The sequence below is a fragment of the Macrotis lagotis genome, chromosome 5 (genome assembly GCF_037893015.1).
Source record: "Macrotis lagotis isolate mMagLag1 chromosome 5, bilby.v1.9.chrom.fasta, whole genome shotgun sequence".
Lineage (NCBI taxonomy): Eukaryota > Metazoa > Chordata > Mammalia > Peramelemorphia > Peramelidae > Macrotis > Macrotis lagotis.
The window spans coordinates 214899039-214919947 of NC_133662.1; the positions used below are offsets into that span (position 1 = coordinate 214899039).

The 20909-nt window shown below is 35.6% G+C and overlaps 1 protein-coding gene across 4 annotated transcripts in view; it reads left to right on the forward strand.

Moving 5' to 3' along the window:
* Positions 1-20639, forward strand: part of CEPT1 (choline/ethanolamine phosphotransferase 1) — a 39463-nt gene extending 18824 nt beyond the window's left edge. For 3 of the 4 annotated variants that reach the window (XM_074188406.1, XM_074188407.1, XM_074188408.1), the window contains 5 exons: positions 10925-11009; positions 16910-17041; positions 17450-17608; positions 19137-19262; positions 19723-20638. In XM_074188406.1, coding sequence (XP_074044507.1) covers positions 10925-11009; positions 16910-17041; positions 17450-17608; positions 19137-19262; positions 19723-19842 — 622 coding nt within the window. In that variant the 3' untranslated portion in view covers positions 19843-20638. Of the gene's footprint in view, positions 1-3787; positions 3873-10924; positions 11010-16909; positions 17042-17449; positions 17609-19136; positions 19263-19722 lie in introns of all 4 variants that reach the window. The other variant, XM_074188409.1, reaches the window with a different exon arrangement.
* The last annotated feature ends 270 nt before the right edge of the window (positions 20640-20909 follow it).

Here is a 20909-nt window from a genome sequence, read left to right on the forward strand (position 1 = left end):
CCCATTGCCTTGCAAAAACTTAGAAAAAAAAGTAAAAAGGAAGGCAACTCATGTGATAGTGATAGGAGAAACTAATCTTTAAAATACTCTAAGTAGAATAAATAAACCATAATAACCTCACAAGATTAGTATGGATTTAAAACTTAGAAATCAGGTATTGAATTTGACATTTCAAAAAACATGATATTCAGTGTTCAGAAAATATTTGTCATAAAATATTTTGAAATTTTTCAACATTACCTTTTAATACTGAAATGTCAGAAAAACAAAGCTATAATATTCTTATTGATAAAGATGATGTAAGTTTTTTAGTTCAATGCAGTAGTGACTGAATTATTAAAAAAAATTTATTTATCATTTTGGACAATAGTCTAGATATAGGATCCAGTAGCATTCTGTGTATGCTAGATCACAGCATATTGTAGATTATTCATGAACAAGTTTAATCAGAAATTTACATGTTCAGAGTGGCACTGAAAATTCAAAAATTATTTTAACTTTGCTAAAAGTTTTTCTTCTTTTATTTTGTTTAATGCAGAGGGAACATATAGGATTATTCCTCATTCAAATACTCTATAATATTACTTAAATAACTCTTCTTATAGAATAATTTCCAAAGGCCTGCCCTTTCTTATCTTATACATTATTAAAAGAGGTAGCAGCCTAAGCAGATAAAGGGACATATGGTTAATGGTTGACATAGACATGTTTATTATGAGAAGGAGAAAGTTCAATTTCTGTTTTCTGGGGGGGGGGGGGGGAGAGGTAAGTACTGAACTGCAATTTCAGGAGTTCTGTGGCCCTACAAAATAAAGAATAAATTCTCTTCTTTTCTCCAAGTGACAGCCTCTTGGCAGCTTGATTTTTGAAATTAAGTTTCTTTTGTTTTATGAAGTGGTCTTTCTTATACATGGTTAGCAATCAAATCTTCACATATATATAAATATATATATATACACATACATACATATACGTATACATATATATATATGTGTGTGTATATATATATGTGTGTATATATATATATATATAGTTCATTTGTGGGGATTTTTTAGTCCTATTTTAAAATTTGAAAATTATTTTTTTTGTGAAATTTAGAAGATTTGCCAACACCATTTAAAAGTTTGTTAATCCAGAGGAATACAGGAATTGTTAATGACTGCTAATCTTACATAATTTAAACCAAGAATTCTGGAAAAGGCAATAATGATTTTGAATGATAATCGTTTGCATAATGTAAGAGGAGGAATGTTTCCTGGTTAGGTGATTTGCCGAAGATCACAAAGCTTGTAAATAGTAGAGCTGGATCTCCAGCCCCATGTTCTTATCCAAAGCCCTAGGATGCTTGCCATTCTGCCTTGTTGCCTCAAATGTGTATGACTTCGCAAAAATTTTGGGCTAGAATTTCAACTTTCTACTCCAAAACTAAAAATTTAAGTTTAAGCTGAGAGCATTAGTGCCTGTTTTTCATAAACAGATCCAGTATTTGCCCCAAGGGAAAGAACTTTTAAAAGACTATTTGATGCAGATACAAAGCCTCAGTGGGACCTTTTTAGTAGTGCCAGCTCCATTTCATCTGCCATACCTTTGGAGTTATAAAAGAAGCTTGGTTTTTAACAAATCCAAAGACCAAAGGGACTAGAGATTAGAACAAAATAATGGAGATAAAAAATACCATCCTAGAGAGGGAGATGAGGCTCTGTTCTAGAATTATTATGTTAATGTGGCAGTAATTTGGATTCATATTGGTGGATCTTGCTAAATAGAAAAACTTAGTTCCACTCTTCTGAGTCTTTCTGAATGTGATTTATAAGTTAATGTCTTTTTAAATAAAAATTTAAGTGATAATCTATGCATTAATACTTAGAAATCATTTGTTCAGCAACACTGTTTTATGCAAAAGCTAGGTTTTTTAAAAAACAATCAACAAATTTCTTTTGTGGCTAATAGAGAGTTCTTGACTAATTAAAGTAATCTGTCAGCAAAAAAAAAGGCAAAACAAAACCCAAACCATTTTTTGAATTGAAATCAGACCAATGATACCATGTCACAAGTGTTGTGTTGATTTTTTCTCTCGACCTTATTGCCCATAATTATGTTTCAATATATATTTGCTGTGTGACCTGAAGCAAATTGTTCTGTCTCTCTAAACCAGTTTACTCAACTGGAAAAATGAAGGGGTTGGACTGGTTGACCTTCTAACTAGTTCCCTTTAACTCTAAAAGTCAGGTAATTCTGTTTTTAAAATTAGATTTCCCAGTTAATACATATTCAAGGTTGCTATAAGTTTATTCCCTATGCTTCCAAAAGCAAATTAAAGAAGGGAACTTTTGCATTCATTATGATTTGTACAGTTTGTGTTAATAAAAGACTGGCAAATTAAAAGTTATATTAACTTCTAGGCCCCTCTGTGCTACTATGTGAACTTTGACAAAGCCATTAGACCCTTTCAATCCCATTCCTCAACTGTTATAATAACAATAATAACAACTTAGTGCTTTTAAGTTTGCAAAATGCTTTATATTTGGGAGTTAAGCATTATTATCATCCACATTTTACAGATAAGAAGTTGAGAAGTCAAATGATTTGTCTAAGGACACACAGACATTATCCCAACTCAGCTCTTCTTGACTTTAAGTCCAGTATTTTATTTTCTTTCCCACACATGTTTCTTGATAAAGATAATATCCATTCACGTTTATATAGCAGTTTAAGGTTTACAAAGTGTTTTTCTTCACCACAAATCTCACAAGGCAGATAGGGGAAGTTTTTCACATGAGGTATAGAACCAAAAAAACTTGTTCATGGTCATTCTGAATAAATGGTAGTAGAATCAAGACCCTAATCCATATTACCTCTTTTTTCCATCCATAAAATTTCATGACACTAAGGTAGTCTTATTGCTTTGGAACAAAGCAAAAAAAAAAAAAAAAAAAGTTTAAATGCTAGTTATGTTAGGAAAAAAAAGAATTTGGGCTAGAATTCAGAAGGAAACAGATCTTAGGAGTGTGGCACAACCAATTTAACTTTTGGTGTGATCATACCCAAAGAGCAGTGTATTCTTTTGATATTTAAGATTTCTTCCTCTCACTATTTTTCAGGTTGTCACACTTAATAGCTCTGACTAAGACCCCTTTTCTTTTGAATGCATATTGTAATTTCTCTCTAAGAGAAAATAGCAGGAATGTGTTGGGAATGCTGGGAACTTGGGAAAGATGAAAAGGGACTCTTTGGACATCAAAGAGATATTTTGCCCTGGTGTCTCACCCTGGAAATAATACACCAAAGAGCTACCTGGTTAGATGTTAGTGTAGACTTCATAGAGCAGACAGATGATGATTATTTGCAAACTGAATGTTTACCCAGTGGTAATTGAGAGATGATAAAGTATTTCTAATCTCTTTCCAAATCAGTTTTTGAAATTGTATTCCTTTTTGTTTCACTGTCCTACCTCCAATTTCGACAAGAAATAATACATTTATACACTAGGACAACAATAAAAATATTACCATGAAAAATACTTGTCGCCTAGTCTCTAACTGCCAACTTACAAGGATGTTCCTTTTGATTTGAAATCAATGTGTTGCTTGTTTTAGTAGGGCTGTTTGATGGAAGTTCTCAATAAAGTTATTTCAACATGTTTTCCCCTCCTCACATAGAGTCTAGACCATAATTATAACATCAGCTTCTTACAGGAACCCTGGGGCCCTTGTTCTGGAACTTCACAGACTGTTTGGTTGATGCTTTGAATAAAGTTATTTCAAATTGTTTTTTCCCTCACACGTAGATTCGATGTTACAGAGTCCCAGATCCTAATTATAACATCCCAGCTTCTCACAGGAACCCTGGGGCCTTGGTTCTGGAACTTTACGGTAACTGCTAGTATTAATGCGCCTGCTAGAGAATGGCGGGCATGGATTCTGCAAAAGACAGCCCCTTTGTCATGCACAGGATGACCCTGCAAATCAGAGTCTCAAACAAATCCAGTCTTCCAGAAAAGAAAAATCGGTCTTAGGGCAAAACAGGGCAATAAAAATCCATCCTATTGGAAACAGATTTTTTAAGTCATCCTTTTGGTTATTGCCTGAATATAAAATTCTCTTTTTCAGCAGTAAAATGATTAGTCAGAAAGATCTGATAAAATTTTTGTTTAATTGATTATTGTTTTTGGTGTATTTTAAAATTATTGTAAACAAAACCTTTCCACCATTAAATAAAATCATTTGGCTATTTATATTTTGGGAGATTGAAAAATTGCCAGAAGGATATGCCTTGGATAAATAATTCAGGGAAGATTCTGCTTTGTCCCTCTCCAGTCTCCTTTACCATCTGAAGCCTATTCAAAAAAGTTTGTTTTCAGTACTTTATTAAATGAAAAGGCATCTTCTTTTTCCAGCTTTCTTTCACTTGCTGTTCATTGCATTCTATTCTGTCCTTTTCTCTGAAGAAATTTTGGTAACATTTTTCCTCTTTAATCTAGTACTTTAAATTAAAATGAATATCATTAGCTTTTCTATCATTTTAGTTGTCCTTCAAGAAACTCTTCTTTTTTGGAATTTTTTCTTTTAACAAGACCACATCTTCCTGCAGTGTAAGGCATTACTACGTCCCATTGCCCCACAGCTCAGAATTAGCGTACCCTGAAATGTTTTTTAAAAAAATCTATTTATTAGGAAAAATCATTTTCCAGAGTGATAGTGCCTTAATCTTCATCTTTTTTTTTTTTTTTTTTTTTTTTGCCACAGGAATAGCAGTGCTTCATTTCCACAATTATCAGTGGGAAAAGTGTTCTGAATGAAATTTGATAGCTGAGTCTACCATAGCTAGATGAGTCAGTTGGCTAACTAGGGGCTTCCATTAGTTTTCCCACAGTAAGTACAATGGAATTGGAAATAGAAAACTTGCAATATTGTTTCCACAGTAGGAACAGCAATGTCTCATGTCATTTGAGAGTTGTAAGCCCAGTTATTAAATAGCAGCAGTGTGGACTTTGGACTGGAAAATGATTAAGTCAGCATCCTTTCGTAATCTCAATTTAAAATGTCATTAGTACTTGAAAAGCAGCTAACTACAGACAAGTTAGGAACATGGAGGCCATTTTGTACAAGCATTCCTGGGATTGCTGGTACAAATCTTAGATTGCCAATGATCATTCCAATCTAAAACGTTTCTGCCTTTCTCTCAGTAGTTTCTCCTCATACTTTCAGCTTAGACCTTGCACATTTTTCTGAGAATACTAGGGAAGAGAAGTATATTTTTTGTCCCTGAGTTTATATTCTATACCACTACTCTCAGTGAGTAGATAATAAAGGAATGATTAATGAAGCATTTTACTGGAGTGCTTTTTCCTTTTCAAAGATGACATTATAAATTTTTATTTATGGAGAATTGTCTGTTGAAACGTTTCTAGCAGCAAGTGTATTTTAATATTACAAAATACCATTTTAAAAGAGTTTCTGTTTTTTCAAGGGATTGCTTCCTATATCCGAATGATTGCTCACTTACAGAAACTTATTTTTTAAACTTATGCTGAATCATCATCATGTGAAGAGAAATTTTGAAATTTATCTCAAACTCTCATACTTCGCAACATTCAGGAATAACTTCTGGGGGGGGGGGGTATTTTGGTATTTCAAGTCTATTTCTTCAAATCCACAAAAGAAACAATTATTTTCACTCATGTATGGTTGATATTATTGGAATCCGTTCTGTAAGAATGTAAACTACTGTAGTGCTTTGCCATGTCCTAACAGCTCATTTTTAAGATTTGAGGAAACTGAGGCAAATAGTGACTTGCCCAGACTCACATAGAGAGTAAGTGTCTGAGACCAGATCTGAACTCAGGAAGTTGAGTTTTTCTAACTCCAAGGCCAGTACTCTTGTTTACTCCTCCCCTTAGCCACTTCTTTCTGAAGTTTACCATGTCCAATTTCAATTCCCTGGCTTTCATAAAGTAGATTAATGATGAGGAAATCATTTGAAGAGATAATTCATAGACTTAATCCTCTATATGTATTGTATAGTATTTCTTTTTCCAAGTCTTGTTACTTTTCCTAGTCCTTCTGAACTTTAATAAACAGATACTAGTACATTAACCATCAATGCAACCTTTTCAAATGGACAAACTTCCTTAATTTTAGAAATCAGACTGCAGATTTTCATCTTTCCTTTTGTTGGTCAGAATGTATTTATATAGCACTTACTATGTGCCAGACATTTTTGCTAAAAATCAAGGACATATAGGGGCAGCTAGGTAGCATAGGCCTAGGCAAGCCACTTAACCCCTTTAGTTGCAAAAACTAAAAAAAAAAAAAAAAAAAAAAAAAATCAAGGACATAAAGAAAGGCTAAAAGCAACTTTTGCTCACAAGGTGCTCACAGTCTAATTGGTGTCCTTTGCAATATGAGCTCATCCTTTACAAGGCTGGTCAATTGTCCAAATCATAGTACATCTGCATTTTTCACTTCAGATGACTTAAATAAGCATATAATGTATGTATACCTGTCCAAACATGCATGTATCTCATGCACATATAGTGACTAATACTCAGGACTTGGAATCTGAAAGACCCAAGTTCTAATCCTGTCTCAGACACTTATTACTGTGTAACTCTGGGTAAATCATTTAACCTCTCTCTTTCAGTTTCCTCCTCTATAAAATGGGGATAATGCTATATTACTGGATTCTTGTCAGAATAAAATGAGCATAGCATTGCAAACCTTAAAACACTATAAGTACTAAGCTATTATTATAAAATATCTTTGGAATCCTTGTATCTTGTATTTTGAGAAACATTTTATGGGACAGAAAAACAGTATTCCCTACAGACTCTTGTGAAGAACTTTTTTACTAGGTAGCACTAGTCTCTTCTTCCTGAATTCAGAATCTGACCCTAGAAACTTAATATCTTGTATGACCCTGGACAAATCACTTATCCCTGTTTGCCTCAGTTTCCTTATCTGTAAAATGAGCTGAAGAAGAAAATGGTAAACCACTCTAATATCTTTGCTAAGAAAACCCCAAATGGGGTCATGTAGAATTAGACACAACTGAAATGACTGAAAAACAACAACTCTTATAAACCACTTTGACTAGCTAGTGCTTTTTAATTGTCAAAAAAAAATAGATTTAAGTAGACAGACTTGCTTACCTTAAATCTTGTTAACTCTCAAACTTGTCAATTTATTTCAGCTGTTTGGGAACTCAAACCCAATATGCCACCTTGTACCTGAGAAACAAAAGTTACTTTCATTAACAAATTAATGTTTCTAATATTTATTTCCATTCAAGTCTGAAACTTCAGTTATTTTTGAGGCCTGGGAGTTGTTAGAAGAGTCAGGGGCCACATGGTCGTCTAGAGGGTTGTCCTTGGAGTCTGAAAACATGGGCTCCAGCTTTACCTTTGACATTTACTGACTGGTCATTTTATCTCTTAGTGCTCCAGACAGTTTTCTAAGACTGCAAAGTCTGCCTCTAGATGGAGTCCTGATGAAATCATCGCTCTGGACCATAGGCATGTTGAATTTTTACCTTCCTTTATGCCTGTGCAAGGTCCTGTTCACTTATTTGGTAGCTTTAGCCATATATTCTTTCCTTGATTGATAGGAGGCTTCCCCATCTAAGTGAACCATTTCACTCCTTAAGAGGAAAAGTACTCTGGTTATTTAGGAAATTTGTCCCTCACGTCAAGGAGGGGCTGGATTTGGGTAGCTTATTTGACATTGACCATTAGATGTTATTTCCACCTTTGGTTAGAAGAATTCCATGCAGCTGTCAAATTGGCATTCCTAAAGCACAAGTCAGACTGAGTCTCTGCTCACTGCCTTGCTAAGGAAGCTGTAGTGGTGGGGGGAGGGGGGGCTTTGTTTGGAAGGGAACAGGTCCTTCACACTATGACTCACTGACTTCAGTCATGACAGCCTCCTTGCTGTGACATCCTTTGTACTTTCTTTTATCTCCATCTCTGGGAGCCTCTATTTCCCTTCAAAGCCTGGTGCTCATGCCCCTTCTGGACAGTTGACTCCTCCACCAGTTGGTGTTCCACTCTTATCTATCACTTTTTTTTAAATCTGTAAATATGTTGTATCTTTTTACCCCATTAAGAATGTAAACTTCTATCTCAGCTTCCACACAGTGCCTGGAACATAGCAGACACCTTCAAAGATTTATTGATTTGAGACAAAAAAGTGCCATGTGGATATCCTCAAAGAGAAGTTGAGATTCCTTGATTCATTTTTTTCTTTCCCAATAGAAAGTTTGATTGGTATCACCTTTTTACTATGACCATGATTGTGTGTACATCCAGAATTTTTAGATGAAGCTCTCTTTTATTCCTTTATAGCCTGTACAGAATTCAGAAATGCCAGGGACTGGGCGTTAAGCTTCCCTCTAACTCTTCCTAACTCATTTGTAGCCACAGTCAAACTAAAATGTTACATTTTTGCCTAGAAAATTTTCATTTAGAAATTGAAATTCTGAAAGTCTAACACTGAAGATAAGAGTCCTACTCTCTGTCTTTTAGAAGAAAACTAAAGTTTTTACAGGCTTTGCAGTCTTCTTTATAGGGTATAGTTTGTGAAAATGAGTTTCGGGACCTTAAAACTATTGGCACATTTCATCCTACAATTCCATTTTAATAATTAAAAAGGTAGTAATGTCAGAACTTGTTTGGAACTACCCATTGAATGATTGCCAAAGCTGAAATCAAATCCAGCATGTTAAACTCCTGGCTGTTTTCTTCCTTCTAGAGCACAATTCTTTTCTTTTGTGACTCAAAGGAGATTAAAGTGACCTACTTCCTAATACAACTCTAATGAATCAGCTCCAGAGATTTTTTGTTCATGGAAAAAGGGGGGAAAAGGGTAGATAGTGATTTTTATACTTATGTCTGCTATTCTTAATAGTTTTTATTTTCTAGCACTTTCAGTAGAATCCCTCTATCTGCTTTAGTTCACATCATTCAGAATTAGCTTTGTTAAGTCTTTTCATTGGTGGTCAAGATTGCTGCAAGATTCAGCTTTCTGACAGCAGAGAGCAGTCAGCCTTGGGTAAGATATTTTAATTTAAAAATCATAAAAAGCAGCCCTTCTCTACCTGGTAAGAAGACACTGCTTCTACCTTGTTTTATTATATTTCTTGCCTAAATGCAAGGGTAGCAGCCTGAATGCTTTTTAAAAAGAATTTGTTTATGAGCATTTATAAATGGAACAATCCAAAAGAAAAAAAAATTTCTTTTGTTTTTGCAAAGCAGTGGAGTTAAGTGACTTACCCAAGGTCACAGCTATGTAATTAAGTGTCTGATTCTGAATCTGAACTCAGGTCTTCCTGACTCCAGGGCCAGTGCTCTATCTACTGTGCCACCTAACTGCACCCCCAAAATTTTTTTAAAGAATTTCTCTTCAGACCTTTGCAGTGATCTCATTTTATATGTTGCATCTACTGTTTTAAATTCAATTCAAGCATAAAGTTTATATATTACATTCCATCCACTTTTATTTTGTAACTCAATACATTTTGGCCCTTCCCCATCCAAAAGGCTATTTCAGCAAAAAGCTGTAAAATTTATACTTTCCCTCACTTAAGACTAAGCAGCTCATCTTTGACCCCTACCTAGTTTCTAGTCTTCTACTGTCTATTGGCAATCACATGCCCAAGGTCAGCTCTTCAGATTCTAGTTAGTTAGCATAATTCAGCCAAATTTGCATTAAATGTGTATGTTTTGGTTACTTCATAACTAGTGGCTGCCTAAAGTCATTCTTAAAGTAGGAATCATTTTGAACTGAGAATTGTGGAGTATTCTTTAAACCCATAGAGTCACTTAAAGGGAAGAAAAATAATTTTAATGTCACATTATAAACTCTTCTGACTTTGAGGTCCTTTGCTGCTCTTGATGGCTGCCTGTTTTGGACCTGTTACTTCTTTCACAGTTCCTCCTAAGAATTGTGGGTGAAATCATAAATTTTCTCTAACATACTTTCAGGAGCATTTAATAATGCCTTTAGCCTTCTCTTTATGAATCTTTTTTAATCTTGTTCTTTTCTTGTAGTCTTAGAACTTTTCTGACTTTGTTTTGTTTTAAATTGTTTTTTTTAGGTTTTGTTTTTTTTTTTGCAAGGCAGTTATTAAGTGTCTGAGGCTGGATTTGAACTCAGGTACTCCTGACTCCAAGGCCGGTGTTCTATCCACTGTGCCAACCTAGCTGCCCTTAATTTTTCTTTTAGAATAATTTCTTCTTAACTGTGAGATAATTTGCCGAATCTGAAAATCTAAATTGTCTCTGTTTCCAAAGAAAACTTTCATGAAGTCTTACTTTAGGTGAATGAGTAGTGAGAATAAGAAAAGTGTGTGATGGATTTCTCCCACCACTTCTTCTGTCAGACGTTTTCATTCTGTAAAAGGCACCAAGTTTGTGCGAGCTCATAGATACATAGTGTTTTATTTTTTATATTTTAATTGAAGCTCATAATTTCTCTAACTACTTTGCTTTCTGGTATGGTAAAGTATTTCATAAATTTATGGCATATAAATACCCTATTTTTGGCAATTAACCCTCAAAAATGCTTCCCTTTTTTGGTGAGAAAGGTTAAACTTTGAAAGGAATTTTTTTATTTGTTTCTGGGTTTGTTTTATTTTGCTTCTGTTTTATGCTAGCTAAAATGAATCCAAAAAATCCCTTTTACAAGTGGTATGGTTTTTATTGCTCTGTGAAATTTATCAAATTAGATTAAAGAGTTTTTTTATGACTTTTTGTTTAAATTTTCCATCACAAATTATTAATACTTTTATGTTTTCTTCCACTTCTTCCCCCCAGTATTTTGGAGGTTTTCCAATTGTGCATGATAGAGGATAGCTGCTAAGCTTGCAGATGACTAACTTGAAATTGTTTTGAATAATTCTGCTTTTTTGGCTTTTTGTACCTAATTAGAATTGATGTGACTGAAGTGCAAATCTTCATAATAATCATGCATTTGCTGGCAGTGATTGGAGGACCACCTTTTTGGCAATCTATGGTAATTTTGTTCCCATTGTATATCCCATGTTATGCATGTTATGTAGCTTGCTTGTGTTTTCAAATGCAATATAATCAACTTAAACAGTAACTCATTTCATCCTTTTTGTTACAAAAAAAACCTCAGGGACAATAGGACTCAGATATTTTTCTTTAGGACGAGGTGAATGTCTTTTGACAATGAAGTGCAGAGATGAGGACCCTGAAGGCTTTAAGAATCTGACTTCTCAGAATTTATGGCTATTATATTTTTACAATCCCTCAAAAGTGAGGATTGATTCAGACAATTATTTCCTTTTCTAAACAAATGGAATACATTAAACTCTTCCTTTAATCATTTAAAACTGCCAGCAATACAATGGACAGAATAAGTTTTTTCCTAGAATAGAATTAACATTTTCCTGGAATTTCTTTTGGAAGTAGCTATAGGACTTAGCTGAAATTTGGGCATTCTCTATAGAAAAGCATACCTCTTCTCAACAAATTGCTAGCTTTGATTTCCACAGAAGTTTGAGCAAAGTAATTTCTACTTCCTGATGACTGAATCTTTTAACTGAATTATTGCAATTTTTTCTCCTTTGAACAAAGTTATGAGTAATTTGATTGTTATCAGAGTTCTTAAGTTAGAAATAATAGTTTTTTAAAAATATGATTAATTTAAAAGTAAAATATAGGAAAAAACAATTCACTTAAGAAGGAGGTATACCCTGTATAAACTGCCCTTAGTATTTAGTACTAGGGATTAGGTAAGGAGAAGATAATGAGACTACAACTAATATGTTGTCTGAGTACATTCTGTTTAAGGCCATTCCATTTCATTGTGTACATATTGACATAAATAATGTCTGTTAGAACTTGATTTTTTATTTCTTTAAGCCCTCAAATAGATCCTGCCACTTTGTTTTTAATTTAAAAGTGGAAATTGAACTCTAGGAAATTATTTCCCACAGTGTTTTATACCCTTAGCATATTGACCTGGATTTCTATGCTGAGATGTTAAAGTGAGATGCATAAAGGATCCAGTGATGTCAAACTCCAATAGAAATGGACCACTCAGCTGTACAAAATGATCCCTGTAGGATGCTTATTGACTTTATCAGTTTTATTGTATTTTTATTTTGTTAAACATTTCCCAGATATGTTTTAATTTGGCTCTGGGAGACTTGGGGGTGTTGCAGGCCCTTGTGGCCATGTTTGACGCCTCTATAGATCAGTGTACAGTGTACAAGTTCTTAAAGTTTGAAGTTTCCTTATTTGGGCCTTTTTTGACTATGTGGTTCATTATCAAATAATAGCAAAGATGTTACTTCAGAGCTTGACACAATGCTAATTCAGCATGAAAATATGGCAATGTAGACATTTAAATATGCTGGAAGTGGAGGGTGTTGTAGAGCTCAGAGGTAAACTACTGATAAATGGCTCAGCTACCTCAGAATCAAAGAAATGTTGGGGGAGTACAAAAATATGTGCTATTTTCCAAATCTGTATAAAATTAAAGTTAATTGAAGTGGTTCCTTTTACTATAGTATTGAGGAAAGTAGATTTATAGTAAAAAGAGCAGAGCTAATACTTTAAACACAGGAAATCTATACTTAAGATATTTGTCCAAGCAGGCAGTCCATTGCATAATGAGCTGCTTTCAGAAGATTAGCTTTTTTGTTTAGTTTTTCAAAAAAAAAATTGCTATCTGCCCTTCTAAATTTGAGAAGACTCAATTTCTGGCTCCTTTTTTTGTTGGAGATGGATTTTCACCAAGATTAATAAAATGGTCACAATGCCCTTATTGTAGGGTTTTGTTTGTCAAATGTTCTTGCATAGCTGTATTTGTATCAGTTGCAAAGTCACAGACCAAAAGAAGACCAAAAAAGAGGTTTGCATTTTGTTATCTTTTTTGTTATCTATTTTGTCACCTTGAGGCATGGTGTTGATCCCAAGAATTCTTGAACACTATACCAGTAGAGAACTACCTCTTATTGGCCCAACCAAACTGGAAAGAATTTGAATGTGAGTCTAGGGATTGATTATTCCTGTCTTAACTCAAGGACTGCCTTAGTCCTTGGTGGGAATGTTCTTTGCAGATTGATGGAGACGTGGAATTTTTCTGTCACTTGCAACTGTCAATAAAGTCTTAAAGGAGTTAGCATATATGCTTTAGTAGAGGGAACCTCCCACAACTGAGGATATTGTGATCCTTATAATATGGAAGAAAGACTTTTATTTATCATTCCTGAAAAAGTATATTTAATTAGCACTCTTCAGAACCATCTTCAAACACTGTAGTTTGATGAAAATCAAATTCAAGACCTTCATAATGTTGGGATAAGGCCATTTTGAACTGCAATCATGATTATTCATTTTGATTTCTAATCCATTTCCCTTTTTAAGTCAGATTGCTACTATAATATATAACATTCATGTAGCATTTTAATGTTTCCAAAGTTTTGCATATTAAACTCTTCAATTCTTTAATATGTCCTAGAAATTCTTGTATGTGGACGAATATTTCTGTGGGTTCCATTAAGAGAAATATGAGGCTCAAATTGCAGAACCTAATGTGTCTCAATTTCATTGATTGTATCGATAAAATAAAGAGTACAAATTGAGCAAATTATAGAAAAACTCTTGCCATTTAATCAATTTGAACAGTGTTGCTTGTCATTCAGCTTGTAACGACCTGGTGCTGCTTAAAATATATAATTCTCAAATTCTTTGAATTGACTCATTATGATGTTGATATCTATTTATGATTGAATTTAGTAAACAAGTAGACTTTTAAACCACTGCAGTACAACATTGGTAAAAATTAGTAAATCAGTTCTCCTATTCAAAGACACAAGACCAATTAGAATCTAGAAAGAGCCAGAGAGATTTTAGGATTTTTCATAGTCCCTGATCCATTTCCAATGACAAAAATTTAGTAAGTATCATTCTGATGCATCAATTAAACTAGAACCTAAATGTGCCCAAAAGAGTTCTCTTTTGATGTAGGAGATCTACCCTGTACAGTCTAAATTGCCTTAAAGGCTACTTGTTTCCACATGAAAGAGGCTCTCTTCCTCTGGGTTAAAGGTAATATGTGATCAGTGCAGCTCTCACCATCAGCAAATTTTCGAGATGACAGTCAAGTGGCTCATTGTTTCTGAGGTGCAGGAGGATATTGCTGGAGAATTTAAGGCAAAGAAAAATTGCAGGTAGCTACTACTGTCATTGTGCCCCCAGTTATAAGGGGAAAAGAGATTTGGTTTAAGGAATAGTATCTAAGTATTGTATCTCAGGATAGACTGTAGGGGTGATGCTCTGAGCCTGGAAGTTCACCTGACCCTAGTCCTTCCTCCCCCGCGACTCTGAAGCTGACTTCTTGCCTCCCTCATGCAAGGGCAGGGTGCCTGGGCTCCTGTATAGTGGTTCTTCTACAGAGAAGGTAAGAGAAAGGAGGAGAACAGCTTATACTTTCCCTCTAGGCCTGCTGCCCTTTTCTCTGCTTTGTGGCCCAGGCCATGTACTAATTTGCCTGGCTGTACTAATGCTCTATATTCTTTTTTCTTCTTTCATAGGGCACCAATATGAGCTTCCATGACCCTAAAGTGATTTCATCAAATTTTAAATACAGTAGAACTCTGTTATGGCACAGATCTTTATTACACAGATTTGGATGTATACCATGGGTCAAATCGTGTCCCCCAAAACATAAAAACTACGTACAGTAAAAGCCTGTTATATCAAGGTTAGCCTATACCATGGGTATTAGCACCAGTGTGGTGTAGGGGTTTCCCTGAATTTAGTGCTGATTTCAAAATGTGGGAAGATGGCATTTTTATCTTTGCCAAAGGTTTTCTTTGTCTTTGTGTAAGAAAACATAGTGATAAAAAATGGCGAGAGGTGAATTGAATTTCAGCCAAGTTTTAGCTAACTTGAAAGATGATTTTATGGTTTTCTGAGCTGGAATAGAGTTAATTTTGGGAGCTCAGAGCAGCAGTACTGTTCCTCCTAAATTGAAAATGACTTGAATTGGGAGAGGGAAAAAAGTAAGGGGATTAGTTCAGTTTTAGCATGTGCCAGATAGAATTTTGGGAAAATATTGTCATTTTAAAAACTGGACCAGCATCTGGAATTCATGAAATTAAAATCTTCCACAGTGCAACATGAAACATCAACAGATGCTTAGAAAAAGAAAAAAGCAACTTAGCAGTACAATTTTGCAAGAGGTCAAGAGTTCTATAAATAAACTGAGTTCTTCAGTGTTTTGAAGGAATGGAGTAAAATGAGGCATTTGTGAAATAATGACAGTCCCTAGGCTCAATTTAGCTTTTGTCTGCATTCTATTCCCTTTTGAACTGGGATTTATGATAAAATCAGATCCTAAGGGTGGCATTTCATTTCCTCAGCCACACTCTTACTTGCTTTACACTGTAAGAAAACAGGGTAAAACGTTGTACCTTAAATGATCTTTCGATCTTGCATCTATATTCTTCTGAACACAATTAACTATTAAAATGTTTCTATTTCCATTTTATTATAACCATGTTTTAAAATTGGACATGATTCTGAAAGAATTATTTATAATACATGGAAAAAGCTAAATTTGGGGGGGAAGGGGATAGAAATTTTGGAGGGGACTTTTTAATGAAATATGGACTTAAAAAACTCACTGCAAGTATACCTCACTTTATATGATAGTTGTCTGACAGATAGTTCAATAGGGGCACAGAGTCTCAGAGTTCAAAGGAACTAATCGAGCTCCCATCTCCTTAGCAGGAGAATCTCCTGTAACCTCCATAACAATGGTCATCCATCCAGTCTCTGCTCCAAGATTTTCAGTCCTGCCTTCCAAGGCAGCCCATTCTGTTTTGATCTAGTCCTAACTATTAGGAAGTTCTTCTTTATGTTCCTCTTTTACTTCTGTTTCCCCTAATTTTTCCCTCTGAGGCCCCAGGAGCATAAAACTGCAGAAAAACCTTTCCCATTTGAAGACTGCCATTAGGTCCTCCCTAAGTCTCTTCCAAGCTACATGGCCCCAACTTTGTTCAGCTACTGTTTGTGTAGTGTGATCTCTGGGTCTGTGGGCCATTCTCAGTGCCTTCCTCTGAAGATGTGCCAGCACCTTCCCTGTAGCTACTAATGAACTTAGAAATAATAAGCAACTATATTTTAACTGGAAATAACTTGCAAATTAAAGGAGATAACTTGCTGATTGAAGGAACTATATTGTGAATCCTTAGATGAGGTGAATAATCCCCTATTTTATAAAGCATGTTACATTATCATTTTTGTTTTTAGACTCATATTAAAGTGAGGTACATTTGGGTGAACTTGTTGGGCGCCTTCTTGCCTGCTTCTCTTTTTAGTTTCCTCCTCAAGTGGCCTTTGGCTTGCACTAACAACTTCAATTCTGTGGGGTTTGGAATCTTATCCAGGAGCCCAAGACTTTGCTCTCTCATGTTTGAAATGCTTTCTTCCACTGCTCTTAAATAACAATAAGTGATTGGAGAATAGAGGTCAAAAGGGCCAGGGTATGTATCTTAAAGGCCTGATGAAAGTTCATTGAGTGATTCACTCCAGGCTATAGTTGTACCTTATGTTGGATCCTAGTTATGTTACTGGTGACAGAACTTGTACCACTGTTGTATTTGCCCAAAAAGAAAATAAGATTTAGGCTGTTCAGTCTCAAAACCTGAAGTGTGGCAGCATTGTCTCTGATAGGAAAGAAAGAAAAACATGCCTAGTGATTGTATTAAAATGAGAGCTGTTGTACCCAAAATGAGATCACAGGGCTCTAGGAGAGGGTGATCACACTTATAAATTTAGGTGTATGATTTAAAAATATTTAAATTTTCTGAATGAATATATGTGCTTATTTCATGTTATACATGTTTTAATTCTGTTCTTTTTCTCCCATTAAAGATTCCAGTGCTGAATATTCAAATGAAAATTTTCCCAGCACTTTGTACTGTAGCAGGGACCATATTCTCCTGTACAAATTACTTCCGTGTAATCTTCACAGGTGGTGTTGGCAAAAATGGATCAACCATAGCAGTAAGTATACTTTCACTTCCTGTTTCTGGTTTTAGTTTGAGCTAAGGTTGTAAAGAGCTGTGCTTTGATTTTTTTTTATTTGAAACTTTTTCTTTAAAAAAATTAGCCATAGGTATATTAATTTACAGTTTCCCCCCTTAGCCTTAATAACAAACAATAACTTTAGGGATGCATGGCTTAGTAAATTTGAACTCACAGGAGAATTCCTCTGTTTTTGTTTTTTTCCGACTTAAACCATGCTGCCATCGTTTTTTTCTTTAACTGAAGAAACAGCTGTCAGGCACAGCTTCTACAAATTCCACAAATTTGGAATTTGAGGAGAACCAAATCTGGTCAGACTTCTCAGCAAATCCATTTGGTATCACTGGTTTGCAATGTTAACTCTTTTCTTTTCTTGATTCTCTATAGGGAACAAGTGTCCTTTCTCCTTTTCTCCATATTGGATCAGTGATTACATTAGCTGCAATGATCTACAAGAAGTCAGCTGTTCAACTCTTTGAAAAACATCCCTGTCTTTATATACTGACATTTGGTTTTGTAGCCGCTAAAATCACTAACAAGCTTGTGGTAAGCACTAAAATAAGATACCTCATTTTGTTTGCTAAGTCTGTCATCCTTGAGCTTTTTTACTGTGCAATCCCCTGGGCACCTTGCTGGCTCATTTCCCCTTTTCTTCAAATTCTGCAAGCCTGTCTGAAAGGTGTATCTTCCCCCATGAAAGAATGACCCTCTTGAATGAGGACAGGGCCCATCTTTGACCATTTTCTGTGTCCCAAGCAGCTAGAGCATCACCTGGAAATACAGGCTTCCAATGTGCGTAGTGATGAGGAGGGACCAGGAGGTTTCCTTTTGGTGAGATCATTTGATATTTCAGTCCCTGGAATGTCACTGCATCCCCTAATTTAAGAACCTGGATTTGGACACTGTCTCATTTTGCTAAGAGGGAGCACCCCCTGAGAGCAAGTTCAGAGCTGCAGTAGCCCATCCCTGTCTGACTTGGTGCCATCTGGCAGCTGAGTTCTTAGGAAAGAACCTGTTTCCCTTTCTACATTTTCTATATGTAAGAGTGAGAGGCTTGCCTTTGCCCCTTTCGTTCTTCATTTATATCTTAGTTTTCCCAGCCAGGTCAATGTCCTGTGACTTTAGTCACCTCTTGGGATCCTGGTTTTCATTCTGATCCCTTCTCCCCAATCTCACAAAGTGAAGTAACTGAGGCCAAACCAAAAGGAAGGGGTGCACAAAGTCACCTATGCTCCTCTGGGCAGCCTCCTTCCTGTTTGTCACTGACCAAGACTCCTTTGTATAAAAGTCAGTTTTTCTCTCCATGTTTAAGACTGAGGGACCTTCCCTGTTTTTCCAGAAAGTTCATTAAGTGCTTACTCTGAGCCCAGCACTCACTAAGAACTGAGTTCAAGAATAGACCCCGTTCCAGGGTCCAGACAACTTTATATTTGATCTTCTAGGTAATAGGGAGCTATTGGAGTTCATTGACAGGGGAGTGACATGATTAGACTTTTACATATAAAGAATTTGAGAATAGGAAAGCATCTTGGAGACCTAATCCATCTACTACCTAAAAGAAAAATCCCTTCTACAAAGTACCTTACCAATGGTTATTTAGTCTTTGTTTGAAGACTCTCAGGAGAGGGCATTCATTGCCTACTGAGATAGCCTGGCCCTACTTTGTCACAGCTTTCATTTTTAGGGATTCTCTACCACCAAATCCCTGCTGATGCCTCATCATACCTTGGATGTGACTCTAGATTTTCATAAATGATACCTAAGGGACCAAACTGTGAAGATTCTACCAAGCTGGGAAGGTTTGAAGGTGGCCCAATGATGGTCTGTTTTCTTGAGAATTAGTCTTTGAGAGACTCATTCCCACACTTGGTAGTTTTTTAGGGCACAGCAAATCTCAAAGTTTTAACTGAGTCATACAGAGTTGTGGAAAATAACTGATTATTGAAATAATGAAACTTATTTCCAGTGAAATAAATTTTTGTTCTGTTTGTACTGAATAATCTCTGAAACCCAATCCTGACCCCACACTGCTAGCCAGGGTGAAGGTACATTGCCAAATTCTCTTTTATCCCAGGTAGCACACATGACCAAGAGTGAAATGAGTCTACACGACACAGCCTTCATAGGTCCTGCCCTTTTGTTTCTGGACCAGTACTTTAACAGCTTCATTGATGAATATATTGTACTTTGGATTGCTCTGGTAAGTTGGTGCACCTTGTTTTTCTCATGAAGTAAAAATAACTTCATTTTGAGGGGCCAGGCTGTAATTTCTAATGAAACCTAAGTTTTCTTTGGTCTGTCTAATAATGTGTTTCACAGGTGCATTTTTAATTACATGTATTAATTTGAGGCCTTTGGAAGATGATTATATCACAAGGGCTTTGTGAAGTATTATTTTTTGGTTTAATGATAAGGTATGTCTATTCAATAGTCATATTTGATCCCTACATTCAGTAGATGCAAACTGTGCCTAGTAACATGGCTTGCAAATACAAACTCTGCCTAGGTAAAGGAATGGAACATGAAGAAATTGCATTCATTTACTTTTTCAGGATTAAGTGGGATTCTGGAAAAGAGACAGATGCCTTGATCTTTTTTGCATATGACCCAAGGAGGGTCCAAGCACTTTGCAAGACTCTAAAAAGCTCTTTGCCTTGCAGGTCTTCTCCTTATTTGATTTAATTCGCTACTGTGTCAGTGTCTGCAATCAAATTGCTTCCCACCTGCGCATTCATGTCTTCAGAATCAAGGCCTCCACAGCACATTCTAATCATCATTAGTGACTTAATTGTGATCCTAATGAGAAATAGGAAGCAGATTTTTCTGCAGGAAAGAACCGGAAAATATTGAGGAGAACAAATCTAATTTATAATAATCAATGTCGTATAACTTCTAGTCTTCGTTCTTGGTAACACTCCTTAACTAGCCTCTGTGAGAAAGGGGAAGTCCAAGTCCTATCTTGTAAAGCATACATGTAGTCCTACTGGTTTTGGCCCAAGAAAGCATGCAGGAAATAATGCCTTGTCTTTGTCATTACCTTTGAATACTGAATAAACTTGTTCTGGGGAGCAGAGCTGCAGCAGTGGAAAATTTCTAATGTAAACTATTTACAGACCATAAGACTGCTACTTTATAATTTTAATAAATCATCATCATCTTTTAGTGAAATACTTGTTTAGTGTTCACTCAGATTTTCTTTACTAAGAAGCTCAGCTCCTGGCACAGAGATATCCCACTAGCTCCTGTGACTGAGCTAGTGTGACTGAGCAGTTCTGGGTTGAAGTCCTGAGACTGGATTGAAGGGGTTCCTGTGTTTATGTTATTGGGGAAGGCCGAGTGTTACTGAAGAACGAATGACGGCCTTCTGGGCCTGGGGAAGAGCCTCTCAGCATGAAGTATAATGTGGTATCTTTTGTCAATTACTTTTATTTTTTTAAATAAATGTATTATCTAAAAGCCAATTTATTTCTCAATTTTATTCCAGTGAAAAGACTTTAAAAACTAAGTTTTAACGTTTGGTTTTTTTTGTATGAAATTTAAGCAAAATTTATTTCTGCTCTTTAATAAATAAGAAAATTCTATGAGTTGTGCTGTCTTCATCTGTACTGTGACTCTTCTATGTTGTGTGAACATTTTGCTGACTTACGGGAGGAGAAATTGAAGCGTTTAATCTGGGTTTTTTAAAAAGTTCTTGGGGGGCAGATAAGTAGCGCAGTGGATAGAGCACCGGTCCTGGAGTCAGGAGTACCTGGGTTCAAATCTGGTCTCAGACACTTAATAATTACCTAGCTATATGGCCTTGGGCAAGTCACTTTAACCCCATTGCCTTGCAAAAACCTAAAAACAA